At 39.4% G+C, this 25,239-nt stretch overlaps 1 protein-coding gene across 1 annotated transcript in view; it reads left to right on the top strand.

Annotated features, from left to right (window-relative positions):
- LOC146330175 (glycine receptor subunit alpha-3-like) overlaps positions 1–25,239 on the top strand; it is a 34,762-nt gene that overhangs the window by 4,311 nt on the left and 5,212 nt on the right. Inside the window, exons 3-8 of the mRNA XM_084714475.1 lie at positions 1,350–1,417; positions 11,964–12,187; positions 14,244–14,326; positions 20,285–20,422; positions 21,057–21,271; positions 24,141–24,290. Coding sequence (XP_084570601.1) covers positions 1,350–1,417; positions 11,964–12,187; positions 14,244–14,326; positions 20,285–20,422; positions 21,057–21,271; positions 24,141–24,290 — 878 coding nt within the window. The remainder of the gene's footprint in view (positions 1–1,349; positions 1,418–11,963; positions 12,188–14,243; positions 14,327–20,284; positions 20,423–21,056; positions 21,272–24,140; positions 24,291–25,239) is intronic.

A 25,239-nucleotide genomic window follows, 5' to 3' on the forward strand; every position in this document is an offset into this window, starting at 1 on the left:
AACATGCATCTGTGTTTACAAACTGCAGTTTAGAAAAGATGAACATGCATGTTTTCCAGCAGCATCACCTGTGGAACATGTCTGGACAGTATATGAGTGTTATGTCTCTCCTCGGAAGCATATGCAATTTTAAAACAAGACAATGATTTTCTAGTCTCTCAGTCAAGGTTTAATTACAACTCTAGACTAATGCAAGATGGAAAGCAACAGGCTAACATTGAAAATAGTTTAAGTATTGAACATCTGGGTATAATGGGCAATACAGACGCACATCTGTCACAAAATAATAATAATCTAGTAGTAAGCAAAGCTATAGCATAAATAGTTTTCAGTATTTGAAACTGGATCCACAGCTGTACATTTTTTTGGGGGTTTTTTTTACGATTCTGAGACATAAAGTTGCAGCCATATCCTATAGGCATATGTGTACATTGTACAGCCAAAGTTAATTGTACTGTAAAATATTGTGAAGAGCAAACTAATTACCAGACAGCAGAGCCAAAGTTCAGTGTTATGTTTTATTATTTCCTACATTTTATATTTTCCACAATTTCTTATTTATTTTCATGTTAATATTAACTTAAGATTCTATAGAAAATATTCTAGTCAATAAATATTTTTGGTTTAAATTGCATTCGGTTCTGTATCTACTGATTCCTAGACTGTCATATGGAGCAAACTGTTCTAAAAGAGGGAGGATTGTAGTGGGAGCACTTCGGTGTAAGGTGTGCCTGTGTGGCAGTTGCAGAAGGTTTTCATGGCTCAGGGGTCAGGTAGCAGGGCCCCTTAACAAAACTTTGCTTAGGGTCCCAGGGAGGTGAGGGCAGGCTCTGATGGGGTTCAGTAATGGGCAATCATATGGGCTCCTCTCATTCCCTGTGAATAATAAATTTCCTGCAGGAGTCTACATATAACAGATGAGAGGTGCATCTAGTGCTTAGTCAGGAGTAAATGAAGCACTGTTCAATGTAATGCAATCTAGTATATCAACCACTAACTATAGCCTCTAAAATAACATCCTCAGGACACCTCAATCTGTGCAGAATGGCTTACTGGTCACACAGGTTTACTTTGCCAGAGCCCAGTGGTGTGATTTAAGATTAAAATTTGAAGGCTTCCTCACTGGATGTGTGTGTATGTGTAATTGCTCAACACTTGGGTGTAAATGTGCCGTGCATCCCCCAAGGCTGTACCAAGACATTTTTGATTGCTAGAGGGCAGAAAGTACAGTCCAAAAAAGCTTCAATGAAACCAGCCTCCATATACTCAAGCAACTATCTTTTGCAAGTATACTGTATAATTCATATTCTATCCATCCATGTAATCGTGCTATTTCTCTCTCCCTGCAGGTCCTCCAGTCAACGTTTCCTGTAACATTTTCATCAACAGCTTTGGCTCCATCGCAGAAACCACCATGGTAGGTAAAAGAGATACTGCACGAAACCACAGTAAATTGACATAAAGGTTAAATTAGTATAAAAGCATGGACAATACATAATATAACCCTTATTTTATCAAAAACATTCACAAAAAATATTCTACATTAAAAAACAGGTATCTACTGTAGGGCTGTAGCTATCATTTATTTTAGTAATAAATTTTTCAAGCGATCAAGTAATCTGATAAGAAACATTGCATGCTCTGCAGTTCCATTAAAGGAACAACTATTTGTTTGCTTTAAAAAAAAATCTGCATTTTTATTGCTTTTTTGCTAACATATCGTTACGTTACCTTGTTGTGTCCAGTTCACTCTGTGGACTGGATGTTTTCTGTCGAGGTGCCGCAGCACTGACAAAGTGCTATTGTGAGAAGCTAATGACATTTTACAATAGACAAACTGCACTGTGTTTTGTTTTCATTTCAATTTGTAGTGACCCCACACTTTGGACATTTTGTCTTCTTTCCTCTGGGGCATTTCTTCTTTTTGCCCCTCGCTATTTTCTTCTTTCTCTTCCTCCATGATTTTGTAATTTCCGCCTCACATCCACATTACAGCAGCATATCAACAGCAGAAGCAAGCGCATTGTGCAACAGAAATACCATCCATGCGACAGTGTGAAACACAGTATGCTGTGTAGTTGTTCAGATTTAAACAAAGTAGTAGTAGTTTTTAGTTATCAAGTTACTATTTGTTTCAGCCCTTCTCTACTTACAGTGCTTACAGTGTTTATTTTACACAGGGAGTTCTAGCAACTAAACATAACACATTCGCTGTAAATGCAAATGTATTTGTTATTGATGACACACTAAAAATGGCAATGTTATGTGCATTAAAGGTGAAAAGTAAGTGGCATTACTCATTTATTATTACCGTTTGTGAGCGAGCATTAAAAGGCTCTCTGCACTGTGCAGCTTGTTTCAGACAGACTGGTTTTAAACCAGACACATTTGTCCTTGATAGGATGCTCAATCCTGTCAATGAAATAAATACATCTTGATAGTTTGTGTACAGGGCTGAATATTCTGGGCTGTTGTCAGTGCACAGACAGGATGCCGTCATGCTTCACTTTGGTCAGACATCATTAAATCAAATCAGAATGTGGATCTTCAGGGCACTGAGGACAGCATTGAGAATTAAGTCTTTGATCACTTCTCCCTTGATTGGAGCATGTATATATATTTATATATAAACCATTGGGAATATGATCAGTACAGCAGAATATGTGTTTTATTATTCAACATTTTTCAGGCTATGGGCCCCTTAGCTGATAGAGAGGTGGAGCGGGAACCTTCTCCTCTCCTCTATATTGCATTAAAATATTTTCTTGTCTTCTCTCATTCATGCTCACCTGCAGCTTCAAAGTCAGCTGCAACTGTTGCGTGGCTAATGCTAGCTGTGTTTTCTGAGGTAGAGGGTATGTCAGAGTGACTATACACAAGGGGTAATAAAGCTACTATTTGACCTATATGTATAAATAATCCTTAGCTGACTAGTTCACCATTATGGATAGGTGACACAGTGGTTTAGTAGGTTAGCTAGGTCTCATGATTGCACAAGGATTCATGGGTAGTCTTTTGTCATTGTTGTGTAAATTACAAGTTTTGTGTTTTTTTTCACACATAGGCTGATTTGTTTTTGCTAATATAATGCTGGATTCTTGTTAACGTGTATTTTCCGACATAATTAAATTTCTTTCGATTGCTATTAATAATGGATTAAAGATCAACAGTTCAAAATTAAGTAATACTCTGAGTAGTTTCTTACTTGTGCTTGAGTTGTAATTCAGTAATGTAACAGTACTTCAACTTAAGTACAGATTTTCAGTACATTTTCCATCACTATAGTGAATAGTTTTGTTCCCAAAAAAAAGTAGAGCTCAAAAGGTTCGAGCTGGATGTGCAGTCAGCAAATCAGATTTCTGGGGGTTTCTTGGCAGAGTATGGCAGAAATAAATATAACATTCATAAGTCTGTTTTAAGTAGTGTATAATCACAAGGAAATTACTTTTAATTACCTTCGTCTCAGCCCTTTTTTATCAACAAAGGGCGCAGGTCCTCTCACCAAGTACTGCCTCGTTTCTACAGGAGCCCACAAAAGACAAACTAAACACTGGCTCTAGATACAGCCTTCTGTGAGTTTTGTGGCCGCCATAGGTTCTCCTTGGAAGGGGAAAGTGAGCTGAGTTATTTGCTATCTGCCATCTCAACATTAAATATCATTCAGTTCAACACACTGATGCTTTAAAAGCAGTAGTCTGTTAATCTCTTGTTAATTTCTATTAAAAATAGTAAACTGTCCAGCAGCTGACAAGAGCGTTTCTCTCTAATATAATGTACAATGACTGATGAGACTAGTCAACAAGGGAGTAAAATCTAGACATGTTTTAGATTTAACAGGTGGAATCGTATAATTGTTTACTGGTAGTAGCACTGACATTATTTGTTGCAATTGTAATTACTAATACCAGTAGAGGTAGTTTTTCTGAGGTAGTAGTTGAAGGATTAGCACCATTATTGATCAATAATTTAGGACATGGTCAGGGACACTTATTATTAGCACCTAGCAGAGGGGAAAATCATTTGCAAGAGGAAGATGGAAAAGCTTCAAACTGTGGCCAGACAGGATGGCACACTGACAAGCAGAAATAATGACAGAGGGCAGCAGACAGAGACAGAAATGAGAAGAGACAGACAAGCAGACAGGAATAGCAGATGTGCAGTGAAGACGTTTAGTGACTCTGACAGCAAATACTTTAAAGTGACATGAAGTCAGTCCAGGCCACACATAAGCTGCTTTCATCAATATTATGTACACACACACACACACACATGTAGACTAGGAGTTTGTGTTATATTGCCATTAGATTAGAATACGATTTTTTAAAAATATTTTTTAACATACATATTTTTATATTTTTTTTTTGAGGGAAAGTTCTCAAAAATTATCAGTGATGCACATTTGGTGCAACCTTTCTACACAGGAGTAAAAGCATTTTATCAGCTTTCTAAACCTGTGAAAGTCACTGGCTCCTCTAGGATTTAGGAGAGCTGCAGAGCTGTCCCAACCTAGCAGTCCCCCAACCAGTTGCAAACAACAGGGACAAACAAGAGCAGAAATGTCACTATTTGCAGAAATAGAGTGCACTTCAAAGATACTGGTGGATTAAAAGAAGATGTGATTCTTTCCATAAAGTCACCCCCATCCACACTTGCAAGTTATGCTTCATCATCAGCAAGGACAGAAAGTCATATATTATGCATATCAAACATTTCCTTGCCATCAAATGTGATCGAAATATTATGTTAATTTTTGTCAGTGTTTGAGAAAGCATGCACAAAGCTTAATGCACAGATAAAGACTCTTTCCTGAATAAATTGCAGAATGTAACAGACTGGTTAAACATATTCATGAACTCTACAGGAAGAAAGCTTTGTGTATCTATAAGCTGCACAGGAGGTCAAACCAACACATCCTCAACTAAATTACAGAAAAGGTGATGGAAGTGATGTGATTGCAGTTTCAAATGTAACAAAGTAAATGTACCACCAACAATGTAAATATATGTGGTAATAAGCTGCTTGTACAGATGACCTGTATGTCCCTTTTTCTGATGACGACAGGCTGAATAATTGATGCAATCTTTATGGACCGCTTGCTGGACTTAAGAAATTTACAGCGTGTCTACACCATAGACTGTATAGTGAATAGTGGATGGAGCTTCTGAGTCTGAAAAGTGAAGCCAATGCAGCAGCATCTTAAATCTGCATTCTTTCTAAATGGCCAGCAGGGGGCGACTCCACTGGTTTCAAAAAGAGGTCTCATTGTATGTAATCTTATGACAAAATTAACCTACTTCTGCTTTGATTTATGACCTCAGTAAACAGCTTCCTAATAGGTTTATTGGTCTCAATTACTAGTTTTAAGTCCTCTTCAATATAGCATGATGTTCATTTTGTAAATGATAGTCCTATTTAGGGTAATATAGGTGATACAATATAGGCTCAAGAAACTCAGCTCAAAATGTAAATCCAGAGAGTGTTGATCAAATATGGATCAGACTGTTACTAAATTGTCTATTTCTTGCCTCAGATGTTTTCAGAAATGTATTTTAGTGATTGTTTAGCTACGAAAAACTTAATGACTATCAGACCACTATTATTTCCTGCGGAAGGGACAAGTCAAAACCAAGCAGTCGCAGTGCATTGTCCACCAGTTTCATGCTGTCCTCAGCACTATGCATGCTCTGGTTGCAAAAAAAACAACATGGCAACCCCAGTAATGCCAAACTTGATGCTTCAAAACACAAACCAGTGGGTGACACAGAAAGTGGTTCTGGCTACTGTGCACTTTTTGTCATCCTTTATAGTTTTATGTGTGTCTATATAGGCTAGTGTATGTCTGTGTAGCCTTGTGTTGTTTTATGTAGCATTATGGTCCTGAAGGAATGTTTGTTTCTCTGCGTATGAGTTGTATACGGCTGAAATGACAATAAAGACAATTTGCAGTCTACAGTTTAACTCATGCTATATGTACGACCTAAAGCATATGTTTACCCTTCAAGTCTATTTTCCTCAGTTTTACACATGTAACTACAGTGTTTATGTGTTATGTGTGTGTATTATGTGGCTCTGAGCACTGCCAAAACATTTTGTGCCTACACACATCATGTGCAGTCATGTCGTTAGCCTGTTGGCTCAAAGCAGGATATTGTTGCTATTGGCAGCTTCAAACCAAAACTCCTCAGATTGATGAGACAGACCTATGTATTTGTGTGTGTCTGTGAGTCAGTAATGATTGAACACATTTGTGATGCTTCACTACACTCCAACACCACTTCCCTTTCTGCCACGCTCTGTCTCTCCTTTAATTAGCAGAGCAGAGCTGGTTGTGATCAGTGAAGCCCTCTCTAAAGATGGATGGATGGACGAGTGGATGGATGATTGAAGCGACAAGGTCTAAGTGCTTTCTGCACCACTGGGAGTTGTTCTGACACATACGCCGTTTGTATTTATGTGTGTGTCTGTGTGTGTTGGTGTGTTTGCCTGGCGAGCAAGACCTGTCATGAGAAATTTCGGGATGTACAATATTGCTTTCATTTGACTTTTATTATTTATCTGACTCAAATGAATTTTTCATGGCAGTATGCGTGCATGTTTACACAACACTGAGCCAGCTTTGTGAATGTGTCATCCCAGCCCCCGTCCGTGCGTGATTTTCTTTTTGAGTCCGTCTGTAGTACACACAACCGCAGGGAAATTATTATCATATATTAAATTTAGTCCGTTTTCGAGACACTTTCTTTTTTTTTTGTAGTTTTTATTCAGAGGATGTGTGCAGATAGACACATTTTTCTAGATCATTAGTACCTTAAACAAACCCATAAGTCAGGAGACGCTTGTTTGAGCTCTTAAAAAAAGGCAAAAACAGCAAGTATGAGGGCTGTGCAGAGTGAGGGGTCAGTGCAAAAGCAGAGGTCATGATATACAGTTTATAGTGAGAGCTGCAGAGAGAGGAGCACTGTGAGATACGTACACACAGGGGCCATATGTCACATTAGGATTAAGACCTTTCTCTCTTCTCACCATCTGTCTTTTCATCTACCCACTCCTCTTTTCCTCTGACAAACAAGAGAGCACAGTGACATAACCTCCACATGTCAACAAAACATTTCAAATATTAAGTTTTACTGACATGACAGGAAGTATAACTGATATAATTTCATCTGACACACATGAACAGCTAGGATGTAGATAATGGATGGCTGGACAGACAGTGTCAAAAATGATCTTTTATGTCCTAGACAGTTTGAATTGTTGCTGTCAGTCCAGATAATAATAATATATTATTGTCAGAGCCAGACAGATGTATCAGTCGGCCAATATTATCTGCCAATATTGGCCTATCACAGCTATATTGGTCTATATCAATAGACCAAGTGAAAACTTTTTGTTTTTTGAGAGAGACCATAATGCAGTTTATTCCTATTTTATATTTTTTAGTTTTATATAGGTAGTATTTTATGTATATATTTTTTTTTTTTATTCAAGCCCAGATGTGGACAATTAAGTTTATTGTTAAACTGTAAAATATCCTGTCTCCATTACATACCTTTGTTACAAGTGTTTGATAATCACATTTGAGGGATCATTGCAAGATTGGTTGATGTATCAATACCAGAATTTATTTTTTCTCTCTTATATCGTTATCAGCATTGACCCCAAAAATGACGTATCTATCAGTATTTTTATAATGAATATCAATAGCATTCTTGGTTTTTATCATAAATTTGTGCCTACAGTGATTTACCTGCTGTAATATGTCAGATAGACTCCTTCTCTTTTGTGTTTTTTTTAAATTTGTTTTGTTTTTCCCATGTTTGTTTATTTGTTTGTTTACTTAAAGGCAAGATTTACTACTAATCATGTGGATGTCCAGTCAGTGTGGATGGTAAATGTAGTCAATTGAAGCAATAAATTCCTTAGTTTTTGCTATATTGACCAAGAAAGCTGAGTCATCCTGCTCGCTGAGTCATGTCAGCAGTGCCTACATGTACCAGGATGCATTGCATGTCAGCTTCTGACACCCAGCCTATAGCTATTACTTTGTTGGCCGGAACATAGTGTTAGACGACAAAATAATAATACACAGATAATAATCTAGCATGCCCCCTGGCTACCCAGGAGCAGAGACTGTAAATTTATGCTGAAATAGCCTGTAGTTCTTCCTTAATGCCAACATCGCTGTGACATCACTGAAAAGAGGTGAATTTTCCGTTTAACTGCCTCAGAAAGCTATTGAGGTCATTCTAGGATGAGGATGTACCGCCCACTCGCCTCCAGGTGGCTGATACTTGTTTGACTTCCATCCCACTGCCTGGCACCTGATGGGACGGCATGCTGTGTTTTTCTGATGTAGTTTTACTTGTTTTAGTGTAACGTCCATAAGGACAGCATTATTCTGGAAGTACATTTATAGATCGTGCATCAGAGTGGCGTTAAAGATGTGCCCCTAATGAAGAACATTTTAATGACATTATAACCATATATGATGTTGATGTTTTGTGACACAGTTTTCCCTTCTTTGTTTTATCCTCACTGAAAGAGAAAAGCAGAGGGGGAGGAGGAGAGAGTCCGAGTTAATGTTTGAATTCCCAGTGTTACAGATACAGTATACACACACACACACACACACACACACACACACACACATACAGAGAAGGCTTAGGGCCAGGTTGGTTCACTCTGGTCTGTACACACGCTATCTATGTTAAACAGATTTACTACTGTTAGACTCTTTTTTTTTTTTCATTTGTTCGCTCAATCTCTCCATCCCTCATCCCCTTAATCCACTCCCTATCTGTGTGCGAGCAGTGTTTAGTTTTTCTCATACACAAGGAGACATGATAATACCACAGGTTAGACCTCACAGGCACACCACTTCAAGTTAGAAGCTGTGGGAGAACAGTTTCACTGAGCACCCTGGTGTCTGAGTTGGTTGTGATGACTCTTTAAAGCTGCAGTGTTTTATTTATTTATTTATTTATTGGTTGGTTTGTTGTTTTTTTCAGTGATAGGCTTTGTTTTTCAGAATTCTCCACTTGAAGCTAAGATATGTGGTGATCTTCTGGGAAAGGCCAATATCAGCTGATAGAAATGGTAATATAACCCATATTTCGGTTAGCTCTGATTGACACATTAACATCTTATAAGTTCATACAGCAAACTTTTTAACGAACAATTTCCTGCTTACAATTTCACCAACCTTGGTGTTAAACAGGCTTTCATTATGGAGTCATGATTTAAGCCGCCATATGGAAATTGGAGAGAAATTTATGTTTCTGTAGCTCTTTGATGCTCTGCAATGTATGTGCATGAATTTTTCAGTCTGCTGTTTGATGTTAGGAAAATTGAGTTGATGAGAGTGAAGTTGTGGGTTACAACGCCAAAATAAAGAGTTACAAGCAGCTAAAAAGGCTCTGTACTCTCAGATGATAACTCTTGGTAAAATCTGATTCAGACTAGTACTTTTGATGACTGTACAAGCACCACCGGACTGCATTCTTTACCTTGACTGATGATCCCATGATCAGCAGGTAACCTACCATACAGAAACTTGAATGTGCTTCATACAGACTGTCAAAGCACCAGCAGACTCTAGTACCTCCTGTGTCATGTATTATGTAGCCATGAGGCCACGCCCCCTACAGTGTTTGTCCTATGCAGCCCTCACCTCACTCCCTTGCTCAGCACCTTACTGACTTTTTAGCATTTTTCAGAATTACGCAGTGGGGGGAGTTAGGCTTAGACGTGGTGGTAAAGTTACAGTTCAGTGTCTTCACATCGAGATGCACGTCTCTTTGATGTTCATTTACTTATTCTGAACTTACCCTTTTCTATTTTTCCACATTTTTTTCAGATTTGAAAACATAGTACACAGTTGGGCATTACAATAGTCTGCCACTAGCAGAGCAGTTGCCAGTAAGGCAGAAGGACTGTATTTAATTATTGGTGTCCAATAACTGCAGTAACCAATAATATAGGCCTCTCTATTTGCCATTAGAAATCACATCTGTAGGCATGTAGACCAGATATCCTCAGGCTGGCAGTGAATCACTGTACAGTGAATTGTATTTTCATCTCCAATAAGGTTTGTGCATCAGTGAACACTGGGACTCTGCTATATGATTCCTCAGCAACGATGATAATTACAGGTTTGTTTTCTTAAGAGATAGTCAACCTAGGATGTAAAAAACAGTGTATAAACAGTTAGATAACTGTAATAATAAATTTGTAAATCCATTTTGTTACCCTGCTTTCCAAGAGAGAGTCTTCAGAAGTCATCATAAGTGCAGAAAATAGCTCATGAAATAAAAAATTGCATGTTTGACTCATATAGGCCAAAACCGTCAGCAACAGTTAGTATCACTGTCACACCAAAATCAAACTTACCCTTGTTTAATTTCATTAGATGCATCTGTGTTCACCGTGCAATGACTCTGGCTCTGTGGGAAGTGTACTGAAGTGGAAGAGTAGTGATGTCACTTCCAGTCAGTGAGCATAGTGAGCAGAGATGCTCACTGCCTTTTACAGTGCATTCTGGGAATTTTCTAGGGAGCTGAATTTGCAGTGCAATGGAGTGATACTGGCATTGGGACACTTGGTTCACTATCTAGGGACCAGTTTGAGACACCCTGTGTTCTCCCCAGATGCTTCTGCTCCTTTTATGCTCATGGACCAATGAAAACCTTCAAACAATAAACAAATGACCCGGCTATCCCTCTAAGCATTTTCTGCTCCATATAAAGGAACCTGGGATTATGCATGATATTATTCCTGAGTTATACTTATTTATGTTATGATTTTGTAGCATATCAGGTATGGAATTAATCTACAGATGCTCCTGTTAAAGATGAAACTAAACTGCATTAATTTCAGCTTTTGAACCACAACAAAGTCCAAAATGTGGCCTGCAGGAGACTAGCTGAGGCTTTTTTTTAGCCGAGCAGTTGTTCATGACTTGAGGCCCCCACCAGCCAGTTAAAAGGACTGAGGAGTCAGCAGTTGATATAACATAGATCAGTCAATAAAATGAGTTTTTCAAAAGTTGTGATTCACCACAAGCACAGTAGGTCCTTGAGCATAAAATTTAATATAAATGTACATAAAAATATTTAGCTGATGGGTCCATTAATATGCTAGATTAGATCTAGACAGTAGTTTTGCTCCAGGAGGAGATAATACTGGGTTCCCGAATTGATTCGTATTAAGATTAGAATCTGGACTGGATTATGATTTGCTTACCTGAAGCAAATAAGCATTTGCTTGGACGCACAATCGAACGACAAACTGCTGCAACACTATAGCCACTTGTTGGTGCCCATTCCTCTCCTCCATGTGTATAATGACAAGGCTCCAGATGTCTACAAATGGTGGTGGACGGTGTGTGCATGCAGAAATCGAGAATCTATTTGGAACATGTGTATTCATGCACGATATGGTTTCACCACTGCTGACATGTTCGCAGGCCAATTTCACTGTATCCACCGAAACAGCTGGCGTACAGAGCTCACGTTTCTGCCTCATCAGTGCACACCTTGAGCAGGTTGCATCAGGATGAAAATATGTTACAGTGAGCAGCTTGAGTGATCGGTCATGGGAAATTACATGAAATGATGAGCATAGCTTTATTTTTATTAATTTGTGGTAACCTACCCTGGAAATTGTTTGTCCTGTTGAAACATACATGAGCATAGGTATCTGCTTCTAACTGATCTATGAATCACGAATAGATCATCTAACACAGGAGTCAAATGGCTAAATAAAGCACTGTAACTGCATACAGAGCTATTATGACGGTTGTCACCCTGATATAGAAAAATTATCCATGATGCTTGTACTGGGCTCATCTTGGCTCATCATGCAAATTAGTTATGTAACTGATTAAATAATCAACCAGTTCCATTAATGTGTTCTTCTTCATTTCTCTGTGTGTGATGAATTCATGTTAATGTCTCTGTCTGTAGGACTACCGTGTGAATATCTTCCTCCGTCAGCAGTGGAATGATCCCAGGCTCGCCTATGCTGAATACCCAGACGACTCCCTGGACTTGGACCCCTCCATGTTGGACTCCATATGGAAACCAGATCTGTTCTTTGCCAATGAAAAGGGGGCCCACTTTCATGAAGTCACTACAGACAACAAACTGCTCAGGATATTTAAAAATGGGAATGTTTTGTACTCTATAAGGTAAGTGTGCTGGCAGGCCCTGTGTCACTGATGGTGGTGGTGGTGGTGGTGGTGGGGGGGGGGGGGGGGGGGGGGTTGTGTCATAATAATAAACAACAAAATGTTGCTAAAATGAAATAGAATCAGTGAGAACAGCATCCCTGCTCTGAGCCTGGTCCAGCCGGAAGTAGATTACAAGTGCCTCAATAATAGTAGTTTCTTTGAGTTCATGCAATTATTATTATATACCAAATATTCACGAGAGACATGTCTGACACGCCTCCCAATCTGGAGCCAATCATGCATTGAGGACCACACATTTTAATTAGCATACAACAAAAAATATTCTATAAGACACTGGTTAGACATGAGACTGAACCGACTAAACACTACATAAAATATGTTTAAATCAATCAATATCAATATTTTCAGCTCCTCTTAGATCCTCTGGAAGGTTGCTCTAGTAGCTTGGAGTGTAATGGATGAAAGCAGCATCACCAAATGTTTTTGTTCTGCTTCGGGGAATAGCTAAAAGAGATCCTGGTTCATAAACTAAAAGCATTTCTGAGAGGTAGTCTGGTGCAAGGTGATGTAGTGCAAAGACTTTAACTTAGTGTGCTCTCTTTTTGGTCTTAATCAGCACTCATGCAGCAGCATTTTTAAGTAATTGTAGCTGATTTATTGTATTTTTTGATACATCAGAAAGAAGAGTCCTACAAAAGTCTATTTGCTCATTATAAAGTATGTGTCAGTCTCTCTGCGTTGCTCAGAGACAGAAATGGCCTCACTTTGGAGATGACCCCCCCATAAGTGACCCTTGAAATTTTCATCAGATTGAAAAATCACCCCTAGATTTCTCGTTTCTTGGCTTGGGTTGAGTGCTAATATATTTAGCATAATTTTATGCTCCTGAATTTGACCGAACCAAGAAGCCACTGTATAAGGTCCTGAATCAAGGAGCAGTGCAGTACAATGAACATGAACACATGAACACATGGTGATAGCATTTTCATGGCTGCAGGCGCACAGTGCACCCACAATACAGCTGGAAAAAAGATGGGATTTGGTGTAAGTACAGTGCATCATTATAAGTACTGTTGTTCTATAGTGGTGCAGGATTTGTCTTTTTATTGTGACCGCACTGAAGAATGTATTTGTACTTAACTAGTTTTATAACATCTTCTGATATTATTATTTTAAAGTGCATTAACCAACAGCATGCCTGTTAATAAAATAATGCACACTGAAAAATACAACCCAAAATAATTTGTATCATCCCACATATAACAATGGACCTTGGGCGGCACGGTGGTGCAGTGGTTAGCACTGCTGCCTCACAGCAAGAAGGTCCTGAGTTCGGCCTTTCTGTGCAGAGTTTGCATGTTCTCCCCGTGTCTGCGTGGGTTTTCTCCGGGTTCTCCGGCTTCTTCCCACAGTCCAAAGACATGCATGCTAGGTTAATTGGTGATTCTAAATTGTCCATAGGTTTGCATGTGGTTGTCTGTCTCTATGTGTCAGCCCTGTGATGAATTGGCAACTTGTCCAGGGTGAACCCCGCCTCTTGCCCAATGTCAGCTGGGATAGGCTCCAGCCCCCCCGTGACCCTTACAGTTACAGAAAATGGATGGATGGATTCTGACCTTTTTGTCCAAACACAAACTTTGTGAAAATTCCCAAGAATGTGTTCATGAGTCCACTTTACCTCGACATTTACTGTTAATACTCACAACTGTTTCACTGTCAACATGAGATGTTAATAATAGCTGTGTATTGCTGTATATAAGTTTCTGTGTTTTCCTTTAATGTCTTTACCAAATGGTTTAACATGCATGTGATTCTAAAGTAAAAGAAGCAGGTTATACTTCTGGTTGTACCCGTCATACTAGATGTGATGGAGACATGGTTGTGCTATTTTGTAACCTCAAAGATATCCCACTTAGTGGTGCATGAATATAAAATGGAAAAGATAAAAGCATTTTGATACTGTACATGTGTACAACATTTATAACAGAATTTAAAGTCTGTCACTGTCTTTGACTCACTTTTCACTTGTTCTCTCCTTTCTCTTCACTTTCAGACTAACATTAACTCTGTCATGTCCCATGGATTTAAAAAACTTCCCTATGGATGTTCAGACCTGTATCATGCAGCTTGAGAGTTGTAAGTACAATATGAACACACACACACACACACACACACACACAGAGAGAGAGAGAGAGAGAGAGGGAGAGAGAGAGAGAGAGAGAGAGAGAGAGTGAGAAAGATACAGTGATTCTGTACTTGTCAGGACCCTTATTGAAATAATGCATCCCCTTACTCCAACCTTACCTATCACAGCTAAATGCCTAACTCCAGCCTTTACCCTAAAGTGAGCCTAAACCAACTTTAAGCTTAGAACCAAGTCTTAATCCTCATCAGTTCATCTGAGGAGGCAGTTTTTAGAGGAGATGGGCAAATATAATGCGGATCTATCTGTCTCTAAAATTAGGCTTCATGATCAGAGAAAGTTTTTGTCTGTCCTTATTCGCTGCTCTCTCTCTCTCTCTCTCTCTCTCTCTCTCTCTCTCTCTCTCTCTCTCTCTCTCTCTCTCTCTCTCTGCAAATTCAGCATTTGTTATCATCAGTTCAGTTCAGTTTGTTAGTATCAGTTCCAATATCAGTACCAATTTCAGTAAAGAGGTACCAATAACCAAAGAGTACTTCATTCAATACCTTGATGGCATCTCATCACTCTCTCATTAAATCAAATGCTCGCAGCCAATCACTGCGAGCAAAAAACAAACAAGTACTTTTTTTCTAGATTTTGATACAAAAAGGATCAAAAGCAGGTATTTACTATGTCCAAAATAAAGGAAATAGCAACTATTCATAGTAGAACTCTATATTTGTGTTTTAAAAACTGAGGTATTGTTATTATGATTCCCACTCTTGCCCAGTCCCATTGACTTTTTCCTCGTCCCGTCCCAGTCCGTTTGGGACTATAATGTAGGCTGCACCTCCTGCGGCCGCTGCAGAGGGATGATATCCTCAGTACATGAGGTGCACATTCTACCACCTGAGTTACAGGGACACCCCACATCACAGATATTTTCACTGAGTGGACCAGGTGACTTCACACGCTCGTATGATTTTGTTCCGGAGAAGAGCATGAAAGTGAGGAGTGCTCACTCTGCAGCAACTTTTGGTAACCAAAATAACACTGCACACTGTCTGATGAAAAAAAAAAATCACCGTCAGCAGCCCTAATAATTTGCAGTGTTTACAACGCAGATGAGACTTTTGTTCCCTGAGCCTTTAAAGCAGTGGCTTCGTACAGGCAGTATACCCCAGTAAAATGGCACCAGGCCCGTGGAGAAGTGCTGTCTGAAGGACAAACTGGGGAAACAAATGTCCCTTGTCATCATTCTTTAATGGATGAAATGAAATGAATGAGCACACTGAACTACAGATATGAAGCTAACAACCTCAAGGTAAATTATTGAACTTTGCCAACAACAAAAAAAGCAGTATACCCATCTTAAACTTTTGTCACCCGAACAAGGTCTTTTTTGGTACTTTGGCTTCTTGGTATCACCTGCAACTACTTCCTTATGTCACCAGTTTTGCTGATTTCTTTCTTTACTTCTGTTGCCTCCTTCCCTTCGTTTATTAATCATCATGTTATTCATCAAATCATACCGGAGCTGTTACCACTCAATGACTCAGTCTGTACGGGTTTCGTGACAATAGGACCTGTGAGTTGCACTTATGATTAAATTGTTTAAAAAATAAAGCTTCCCACATCAGTGTTCTTACAAATCACAAATTGTTGATTAATAAGTTAACATCACTCAGCCCACACTCCCCCACTCCTGCCTCCTCCTGCTTCAGTTTATTATTCATCATAATTGCAATGATGGCTTCTCCTCTTCGTGCCATATGTACATCCCATACCTCAGTGGTGTGACTGCTGGGGTTTGTCTTTATACCCACAGGGACTTGTGCACACCGCTGAATGTTTAGCATGCTATACTCGGCTGGATTCATACAGGGAACACGACTTGTAGCACCACCTACTCAGACAGAATAAAATAAATTAGAACAAGTGGACGATGAATAAACTTTTATGATGTAAAAATGTGTGGATAAAGATATGCAAACAATAATAAAAAAAACAGATATCATATGTAATTTTCCATGTTATCCCTCTGCTTAATTTCCCATGTTTCTCACATGTTTCCTCATTTTTCATTCAACCATACATCTTACTGAAGTATATTTAGTATCATCTTCCTTCCCCTCGACTTCGCCCTCTCTGAAACAGTATTAACACAGACACATGGCCATATCTTTTTAAAGAAACACAAAGTCGTGTATAATAATGTTGATAGGGTTATGATGACTAATTCATCCTTCACCCAATCAGGAGCTTAGCCTGGCCCAAGGGGACAGATACCACTTGGCCAGATTATTTGTCTTCATTGGTGGTTTTATTCTGCTCCATCCCACTGACCAGAGGCATTACCATACATAGATCCAGCTCTGTTTTTATACTTATATATATATATGTGTATGGAGATTATTTTCATTGCTGTGTTGCTGTTGTCATGCAGCAGAGAACACAGGAAGCATAAAGACACGCACATACAGACAGAGAAAGGATGATTCCAGCCATGACATGATGCATGTTGATCCAATTCCATCTCCAGTTCCATTTAATATTACTCATTACATACAGATATAATGGCCAGTATTTAATTCAGTGGTGGTTGACATGACTGTCCCTCATTTGTAACAGTGATATAATGTCTTTCTTTTTTTCTAACCTGAAGTAGTTGAGATGGAAAAATAAGTGTTTTGAGCAGATGCAGTTTGTGCGACCGGCAGAATTTGTAAATGTTCTGAGTTGACAGCCAGAGACATTGTTACCACCAGGGGCAGTTATAAGATTTAAAAACATCCCAAGCCAAGCACAGAAGCTTCCTCGTGTGAAAGGCTGAGGGCATGGTCCTCCACTGTTTTTTTTGTTTTGTTTTTTTTCAACATACATATACTTTTCACACACTTTTAGCTGAACCTTAAGAGGCAAGATGAACTAAATTTTTTTGTGTATGGCTGTAGGCTTGTACCAGCATGTACCAGCTGGTTTCTCCTTTTTCCAAAAAGCCCTACAGTGCACTGACTGCATGCATTTTAATGTGGCTTCCGTTCTCTCAGTCATTATGCTCATACGTTTGTTTGTGTTTGTTTCTTTTTCCACTCTTTCCCATTAGTGACCTTAAGCGAGCATGGTTGTGGGATGTAACGTAACAATTTAATTGAATATTTGAGTACCTGAGACAACAAAAAATGAGAATATTCTTGTTTAAATTGTGCATTTTTTTCAACATTTTTTATATTTCCAACAAGTGCACCATCAACCAGCACTAATATGTAAATATATATGCATAACAAAGTACACTGAGTTTCCTCATGTCCCTCATCCCTTTACCCAAGTAAACAAAGCAGACAGACTATCAAGCAAAAGAACAAATTAATTAATTAGAACTGCATTTAAAACTGCACCAAACAAACAAACAAAACTAAAACAAAAAAACAAACACAGGAACACTGACAGAATTAATGGTAACAAAAACATAATAGTCTTTAATTTATTATGTTTATTTATAACAGCTCCAAGCCATAAAAGTTCTTCTCATAAAGTAGGAAAATAGTGGGACCAAAGATCCTTGAAAAATATATTATATTGTACTTTTACTTGGTTTGTAGTAAGCATAATAATTAAGTATAATAATTGCAATAGTTTTTGTCAAGGTTAAAGGGACAGTTCACCCCCAAAAAGATATTTTAGATATTACATGAAACTGCTTACAATTTGTGGATTATCTTGAGTAACTGGGTCATGGGTCTGGAAAGAGATACTGCTGTTGAGTTTGTATTTTTTTTTGTTGGCACTTTGAGCACCACAAGCCAAGTGCCATCTAGTCCCATTATACTGGAGAAAAAAGCAAACATCTTTACAGCTGATGTGTCCAAAACTTAGCAACTCACACCAAAACAATCTAGATGGACAATACACCGATCAGACATAACATCATGACCACTGACAGGTGAAGTGAATAACACTGATTATCTTTTCATCATGGCACCTGTTAGTGGGTGGGATAAATGAGGCAGCAAGTGAACATTTTGTCCTCAAAGTTGAGGTGTTAGAAGCAGGTTAAATGGGCAAGCGTAAGGATTTGAGTGAGTTTGACAAGGGCCAAATTGTGATGGCTAGACGGCTGGGTCAATGCATCTCCAAAACTGCAGCTCTTGCGGGGTTCCTGGAATCCTGCCATCCATGTGGATGTTACTTTGACACGTACCACCTACCTCAGCATTGTTGCAGACCATGTACACCCTTTCATGGAAACGGTATTCTCTGATGGCTGTGGCCTCTTTCAGTAGGATAATGTGCCGTGCTACAAAGCAAAAATGGTTCAGGAATGGTTTGACGAGCACAACAACAAGTTTGAGGTGTTGACTTGGCTTCCAAGTTCCCCAGATCTCAATCTAATCGAGCATCTTTGGGATGTGCTGGACAAACAAGTCTGATCCATGGAGGCTCCATTCATTGATGGGGGACTGTAGTTGCTGCTGTGCTGCTAAATTAACTTTTTTTCTCAGTGTCCCACAGCTGTGCCAGACTTTACAACCATTGTTCCAAATTCGAGTCTTTCTTTCATTCTGAAATTGCTGCTCAGTAAACCTTTCTTTAAGACACACAATGGGTTGTACAGAGTTACAGAAATTTTAAAGTTACAATCAGAACTATTTATCCAAGCTGCTCATAAACACACCAGAAAGGTTGATTGTTGAGTCTCCTTCCTATGACATCAAGTACCAACATTTTGGGTTGGTAAAGCAAAATTCTGCTTACACATTAATGTGTTAGTAATAAAATCCAGTAACATAATAGTAAGTACAATTTACTGATGCCATTATGTACTTTTAAATAAATTTCTGACAGCAGAACTTCTTTTGTAATTGAGTCATTTCATTGTTCTGATTTCATTACTCAGATAAAACTCCAAGAATTCCTTTTTAATAACAGAATTGATTCGTTGCATAAAACGGTGATCAATATAATACTTTTCTGTAGGGGTGTCACAATTCGATTTGATTTTAAATCAATTTTTGATTTAATCATATCTCTTTTGCACTGATGGCTGTGCAATTGTTAGACTGTTGAGTCTTGATCTGTAAAGATCACAGATCATGGGTTTTAAGGCCTGACAACAGTCATTTACATTTTCAAACTCTTCTTTATAAAGGTAAGAGTCTATATGATATCAAATGTGATATAACTGCCTGTAAGCTACAGTGTGCTGTCTTAAAAGTTTTTTTTATTCATTCATTGTCCATAACCGGTTATTCTTGAAGGGTCGCGGGGGGGCTGGAGTCTATCCCAGCTGACATTGGGCGAGAGGTGGGGGTTCACCCTGGACAAGTCGCCAGTTCATCGCAGGGCTGACACATAGAGACAGACAACCACTCGCATTCAGACCTACGGGCAATTTAGAGTCACCAATTAACCTATTTAATGCATGTCTTTGGACTGTGGGAGGAAGCTGGAGTACCCAGAGAGAACCCGTGCAAACACGAGGTGAACATGCAAACTCTGCACAGAAAAGCCCTGCCCCAGCCACAAACTGCCCAGCCCCCCCAACCAGCTGGGGGATTTGAGCTCAGGACCTTCTTGCTGTGAGGCAGCAGCGCTAACCACTGCACCACCGTGCCGCCCGTCTTAAAAGTGTTGGGGGATTTTTCGTTGGACACAGGCTGGTCGACGCAAATAAGCAGGGGTGGAGAGAAAAAATATACAGGGAGAATTACACATTTTGATTACTGAAATCAGTCGATTTTCAATTTAATATTGAAATTGTGGCACTTCAGCTGTTCTAAAAATTGAAAACTTTTTTAGATAATTTTTTAATACAGGCAACAGGGGATGTTGTGTCATTTGAGTAACAAATAAAGTATATGACCAAAAGAACTGCACATCACCCAGTATTCCCAAGTGAGCCTGAAAAGTCACAGACAGCAGCATGAAACCCTCGGTGATTGTTAACCTGTTCTGTGGTTTGCTTTTTTCAGTTGGTTACACCATGAACGACCTGATCTTTGAGTGGCAGGAAAATGGACCGGTCCAAGTGGCCGAAGGCCTTACTCTCCCACAGTTCATCCTCAAAGATGAATCAGACCTCAGATACTGCACCAAGCACTACAACACAGGTAACACACACACACACACACACACACACACACACACACACACACACACTGCTATAAGCATCACAACACAGGTAATATGCACACAGGGTGAAACGGTTGCCACATTTCATCCATCATGTTTGTGCTGCTGGGATCAAGATGAGAAAATCAGATGCAGGAGGGAGAAACAAACAAACTGACATCAAGGCTGATAAAGTCTTTTCATTAAATGGGATCTGACCATAGACAGTAGACAAATGCATGTGGTGTCTTTGACCTGGGGCTCTGTGCGGGGGTGGGGACTTTGAATGATTCAGGAGGCTCAGGGAAGGACAGAGATCATAGATATTTATAGATTTTGGGTCGCATAATAAGCCGACCCCAAGTCAAGACCAAAGTTTGTAGCCATCAACAATAGATTTATGACTGGATGTTTTGAAGACTGGCATCATTTGAATCACGTTAGTTAGTAGAGACAGAAAATCCAAATTTTGTCAGTGGGCTGAAGACTGGGTGGAGCGGGGTTGAAGCACAGGTCAAAACAGCAAACAGATCATGTGTCACATATTCATTGCTGATTATTGAGCTTCATAAATGTGATCATGTGATTATAAATAAGTGAATATAGTGTGAGCGTATCTCTGCTTTGTTGCAGGTAAATTTACTTGTATTGAGGTGCGGTTCCACCTGGAGCGTCAGATGGGCTACTACCTGATCCAGATGTACATCCCCTCTCTGCTCATTGTCATTCTGTCCTGGGTCTCCTTCTGGATCAACATGGATGCTGCCCCGGCCAGAGTGGCACTGGGCATCACCACTGTCCTCACAATGACAACACAGAGCTCAGGCTCCAGGACCTCACTGCCTAAGGTCTGTGTTTGTGTATTTTATTATTCATCTCTGTCTGTGTGAGCTTCCTTTCCTCCCACAGTCCCAACACATGCAGGTTGGGAGAATTAGAGACTCTAAGTTGCCCATAGGTGTGAACGTGAGTGAGAATGGTTGTCTGTCCGCATTTGTCAGCCCTAGTCTGGCAAGTTGTCCGTGGTTAACATTTGCCTCTCAGCCTGTGTGTACAGGGATATGCCCTCTGCAACAGATAAGCCAGTAAAGACAGCCAGTGTAATAGAAACTCTGTTGAATCTATCTTTAACAAAATTACAGTTATCTGTAATGCACACCTGAGCCCCATGTTAGTTTGTTTTTTATGTAGTATTGTTTACATTTTGTTCAATGTGCACTACAAAATGTCATGCTGCATTAGCTGCCAGCACTTCCTGTTTGTACTGTAACCCTACAGGCACAGACAGATTGTGTCCATCCGGTTCAAAGGGTTATACTCTCAGGCATTTGGTATGGCACATATACAGTACATACTATAGTTGCATATTGAGGAGGTCATACTTTATATATAAATACAGTTTATAGGTAAGAGAAGGTGGTCAAAGCAACTGTGTGTGCATGTGTGTGTGTGTGTGTGTGTGTGGCAGGGTTAATTTATTCCCTCACCAGAGACCTGAGATGCCTCTTTCTTCACTCTATTTTTATTGGTGGATGTTTTGCATGGGCAAACACAAGTATGTGTTGATTACACACATCATGCGTCCGCTAGAGCGTGTGTGAGAAAGAGCCCCTTAGTCTTGTTCTGGTATCTTGCATGCATGAGAAAAAATCAGACATGGAGCACTTTGTTACATAACCCTTATTAGCACACTCATCCCTCTCACACATACTGTACACATACACCTCCACAACAAGACCGAGTGTGTGTGTGTGTCTGTGTGTGTGTGTGTGTTTAGAGGTTTCTCATGTTTCCAGTGCTCAACAGAACTTTGCACTCCAGCATGTTACACGTGTCTGAATAAGTCATTATTTCATGAAGGAAGGAGGATACGTCATTTTCACACCACAGGAATCAGTGGCAACACCATGGATGTGTGTGAACAGTTTTCAATACAGTCATAAAAATATTAAGTTTATTATGAATAGGTTCGAGTGCAGAGCTCATTACTTTTAAGGGTACCGACATAATTATGTTGGTATTACTGAGTACCAATTCATGTTGAATCAATCTTTGCCAGATTTCAGTACCTAAGATTGTGCGTGGAGTGTAGAGTAGAGTATAGAGAGAAAAAGAATGAGCACCAAGCCCCTGCAGCTTGCTCAAGTCACAGTGAGTCAACTTTTCAGAACTCAAGACAGACAACACTTGCAATATTTGTAATGTGAAATGCAAACTGGCAACGGCAACACGTCTAACCAAACACAGAATATATCTGAAGGCCGAAGAGCGCACCGTGTTTGATAGCCTGAAAACCAAGCCCCCCACAGCAGCAGTTGTAGCTGATGTTAGCATGCCTACAGCTAGTGCTGAAGTTAACTTTACCCTTCATGGATGATGGAATTTTAAGTGAGGCATCGACTAATTCATTGACATTTTCAGGTGATTAATTACTACCTCGTCGGATAAGTTGTTGTTAGAGTGAACTTGTTTTTTTCACTGCCTTGGTTGACATCAGCTTAGCATTTTCACAAGCGTTTGCCAAAACTCAACCACTGGCTGTATCATATCGACAGGATTGTGTTACAACAGAATTTAAGGATACTACATGGCCTGGGAAACACTTTGGAAAGCCGTTGTCAGTAAACACAGTTGGTTGTTGCATCTTTAAGTTAAGATTCTACCATGCAAAGCAAAACCCAGCATCTAGAAATGCCACTGACTTGAGCTCATCTGAGAGAGACTGACACAAAGTGCAAAAGTGTGCTGTGGTCTAACGAGTCTACATTTCAGGTTTTCAGGTGTTGGACATCTTAGACATTGTGTCCTCCAGACTAAAGAGGAACAGGACCATCCAGATTGCTACCAGCGCTAGTGTTAGGGACAATGGCATCATGAGTAATTGTCACAACTGTGAGGGCCCCATTAATGCTGAAAGGTACATACAGGTTTTGGAGCATATTTGCTGCCATCCTGACATCTTTTTCAGAGACGTCCGTACGTATTTCAGTCAGACAATGCCAAGACACATCCTGCATGTGTTACAACAGTGTGCCTTCGTAGTAAAAGAGTGTGGGTACTAGACTGACCTGTCAGCTGTAAAGACTTTTCTCCCATTGAAAATGTGTGGTGCATTATGAAGTGCAAAATACAACAACAGAGACTCCGGATTGTGGTTGTGCACCTGAAGTTGAATATCAAGTAGGAATGAAAAAAAAGTTTCTGCAAATCATCTCTTTCTGTTTTTAATGACATTCAACCCAACATCTCAACTTTTTTGGAATTGGGGTTGTATGTCAAGAACCGTAGTATAAAACCAGTCATGGTATTTTGAATACTATTAAGAGGGAAGTATTGCCAGCACAACAACAACAACAGGAAGGAAATCACATGTGCTTCCTCTGAGATGTCCGTGGTGAATGACTGACAGGCTGGAGGTGGTAGGGACCAGTCTGAGAAGAGAGAGGGAGGCAGAGAGGGGTTTTATTTTGTGTGGTGTGTAAAATGCTCCAAATAAATAACACAATGCACTAAATAATTAACAACACTGAAAATGAGAATTCTGGACTTTCTTCAAACAACTGAAATTACATTTTTGTTATTACAGAGAGAGAAGCACTGAACCTTAAACATGAAGACCAAAAATGTCAAAAGTGGACTGATAGACATCGAAGTGTGTACAGCAGTGCCTCATATGAAAAACAAAATCAAATTGTGTGCATCTTTGCGTGTTTACAGGTCTCTTACGTCAAGGCCATAGACATCTGGATGGCAGTGTGCCTTCTCTTCGTCTTCTCTGCACTGTTGGAGTACGCTGCTGTCAACTTCGTATCGCGACAACATAAAGAGCTGCTGAGATTCAGACGACATAACAAGAGCAAGAGCAAGGTACCAAAAAAATCCTATAACAGAGAACACACTCCACAGTACATCATCCAGTGTGATCAGGCAAAAAAATACACCTTTACATACTCTATACCTGCACACACACATGCTCATAAACAGTACACACTGACTTAACAGACTTGTTCTGTGAAAGGTTTGAGGCTGTCACCTGGTGGTGACATGTTGCTACTGCAGTTTGATAGAAATAGCCTTAGGAAGTGGTAAAAAGGAAAATCATAATGTTGAAAACGACACTGTTCCTGATGTGTGACAGTGTATATAAAGTGTCAATGCATCTGACTGTGCATGTTTGACATCTCACTCACTGTATCAGTGCATGATGAAGCATGGCTGTCACTTCATCTCTGTGGTTTTATGATTCTTTAGTTCACAGTTATGTCTCTGACAGAAGGCCATCCAAACAGAGAATGAGCCTGTTGGACAATGCATGATTAGGATCTCTGTGGTTTGTGAGTGGATCAACTCAGCATTCAGTCAACGCACACATACAAACAGCATTTAGTTAGAGGAAGCCACAAATCAAAAAATTCAGTGTGTGTCACTGTTTCAGAGAGGCAGTTCAGTAAAAAGAGTTTTAAACTGATAGAAACAGAATTAATTTTATCATTAATTGAATATTATTTTTATTATCTGACCAAACACTGTATTTCTCCTCAGTTTAAATTATTCTGAAACACATTGCAGGTTAAAATAATAATAATATCACATTCACAAATACCAATTAAGTACCTGATTGATGTCTGATTTTATGGTCTTCTAATAGCTGGACAGAGTTTGCTATGTTTGATCATAATATAAGACGTACTGATCTCACCAGAATTCATATAAACAGGTCAGTAAATGACTGAATGTATGTTGAGGAAATAATGCTAAAATGGACAACAGCATACAGTATCTTTTCCAGAGTCTGTGTAATAGTCCTTTTATCCGG

This window comes from Lutjanus erythropterus, chromosome 3, assembly GCF_056507025.1.
Source record: "Lutjanus erythropterus isolate fLutEry1 chromosome 3, fLutEry1.hap2, whole genome shotgun sequence".
Lineage (NCBI taxonomy): Eukaryota > Metazoa > Chordata > Actinopteri > Lutjaniformes > Lutjanidae > Lutjanus > Lutjanus erythropterus.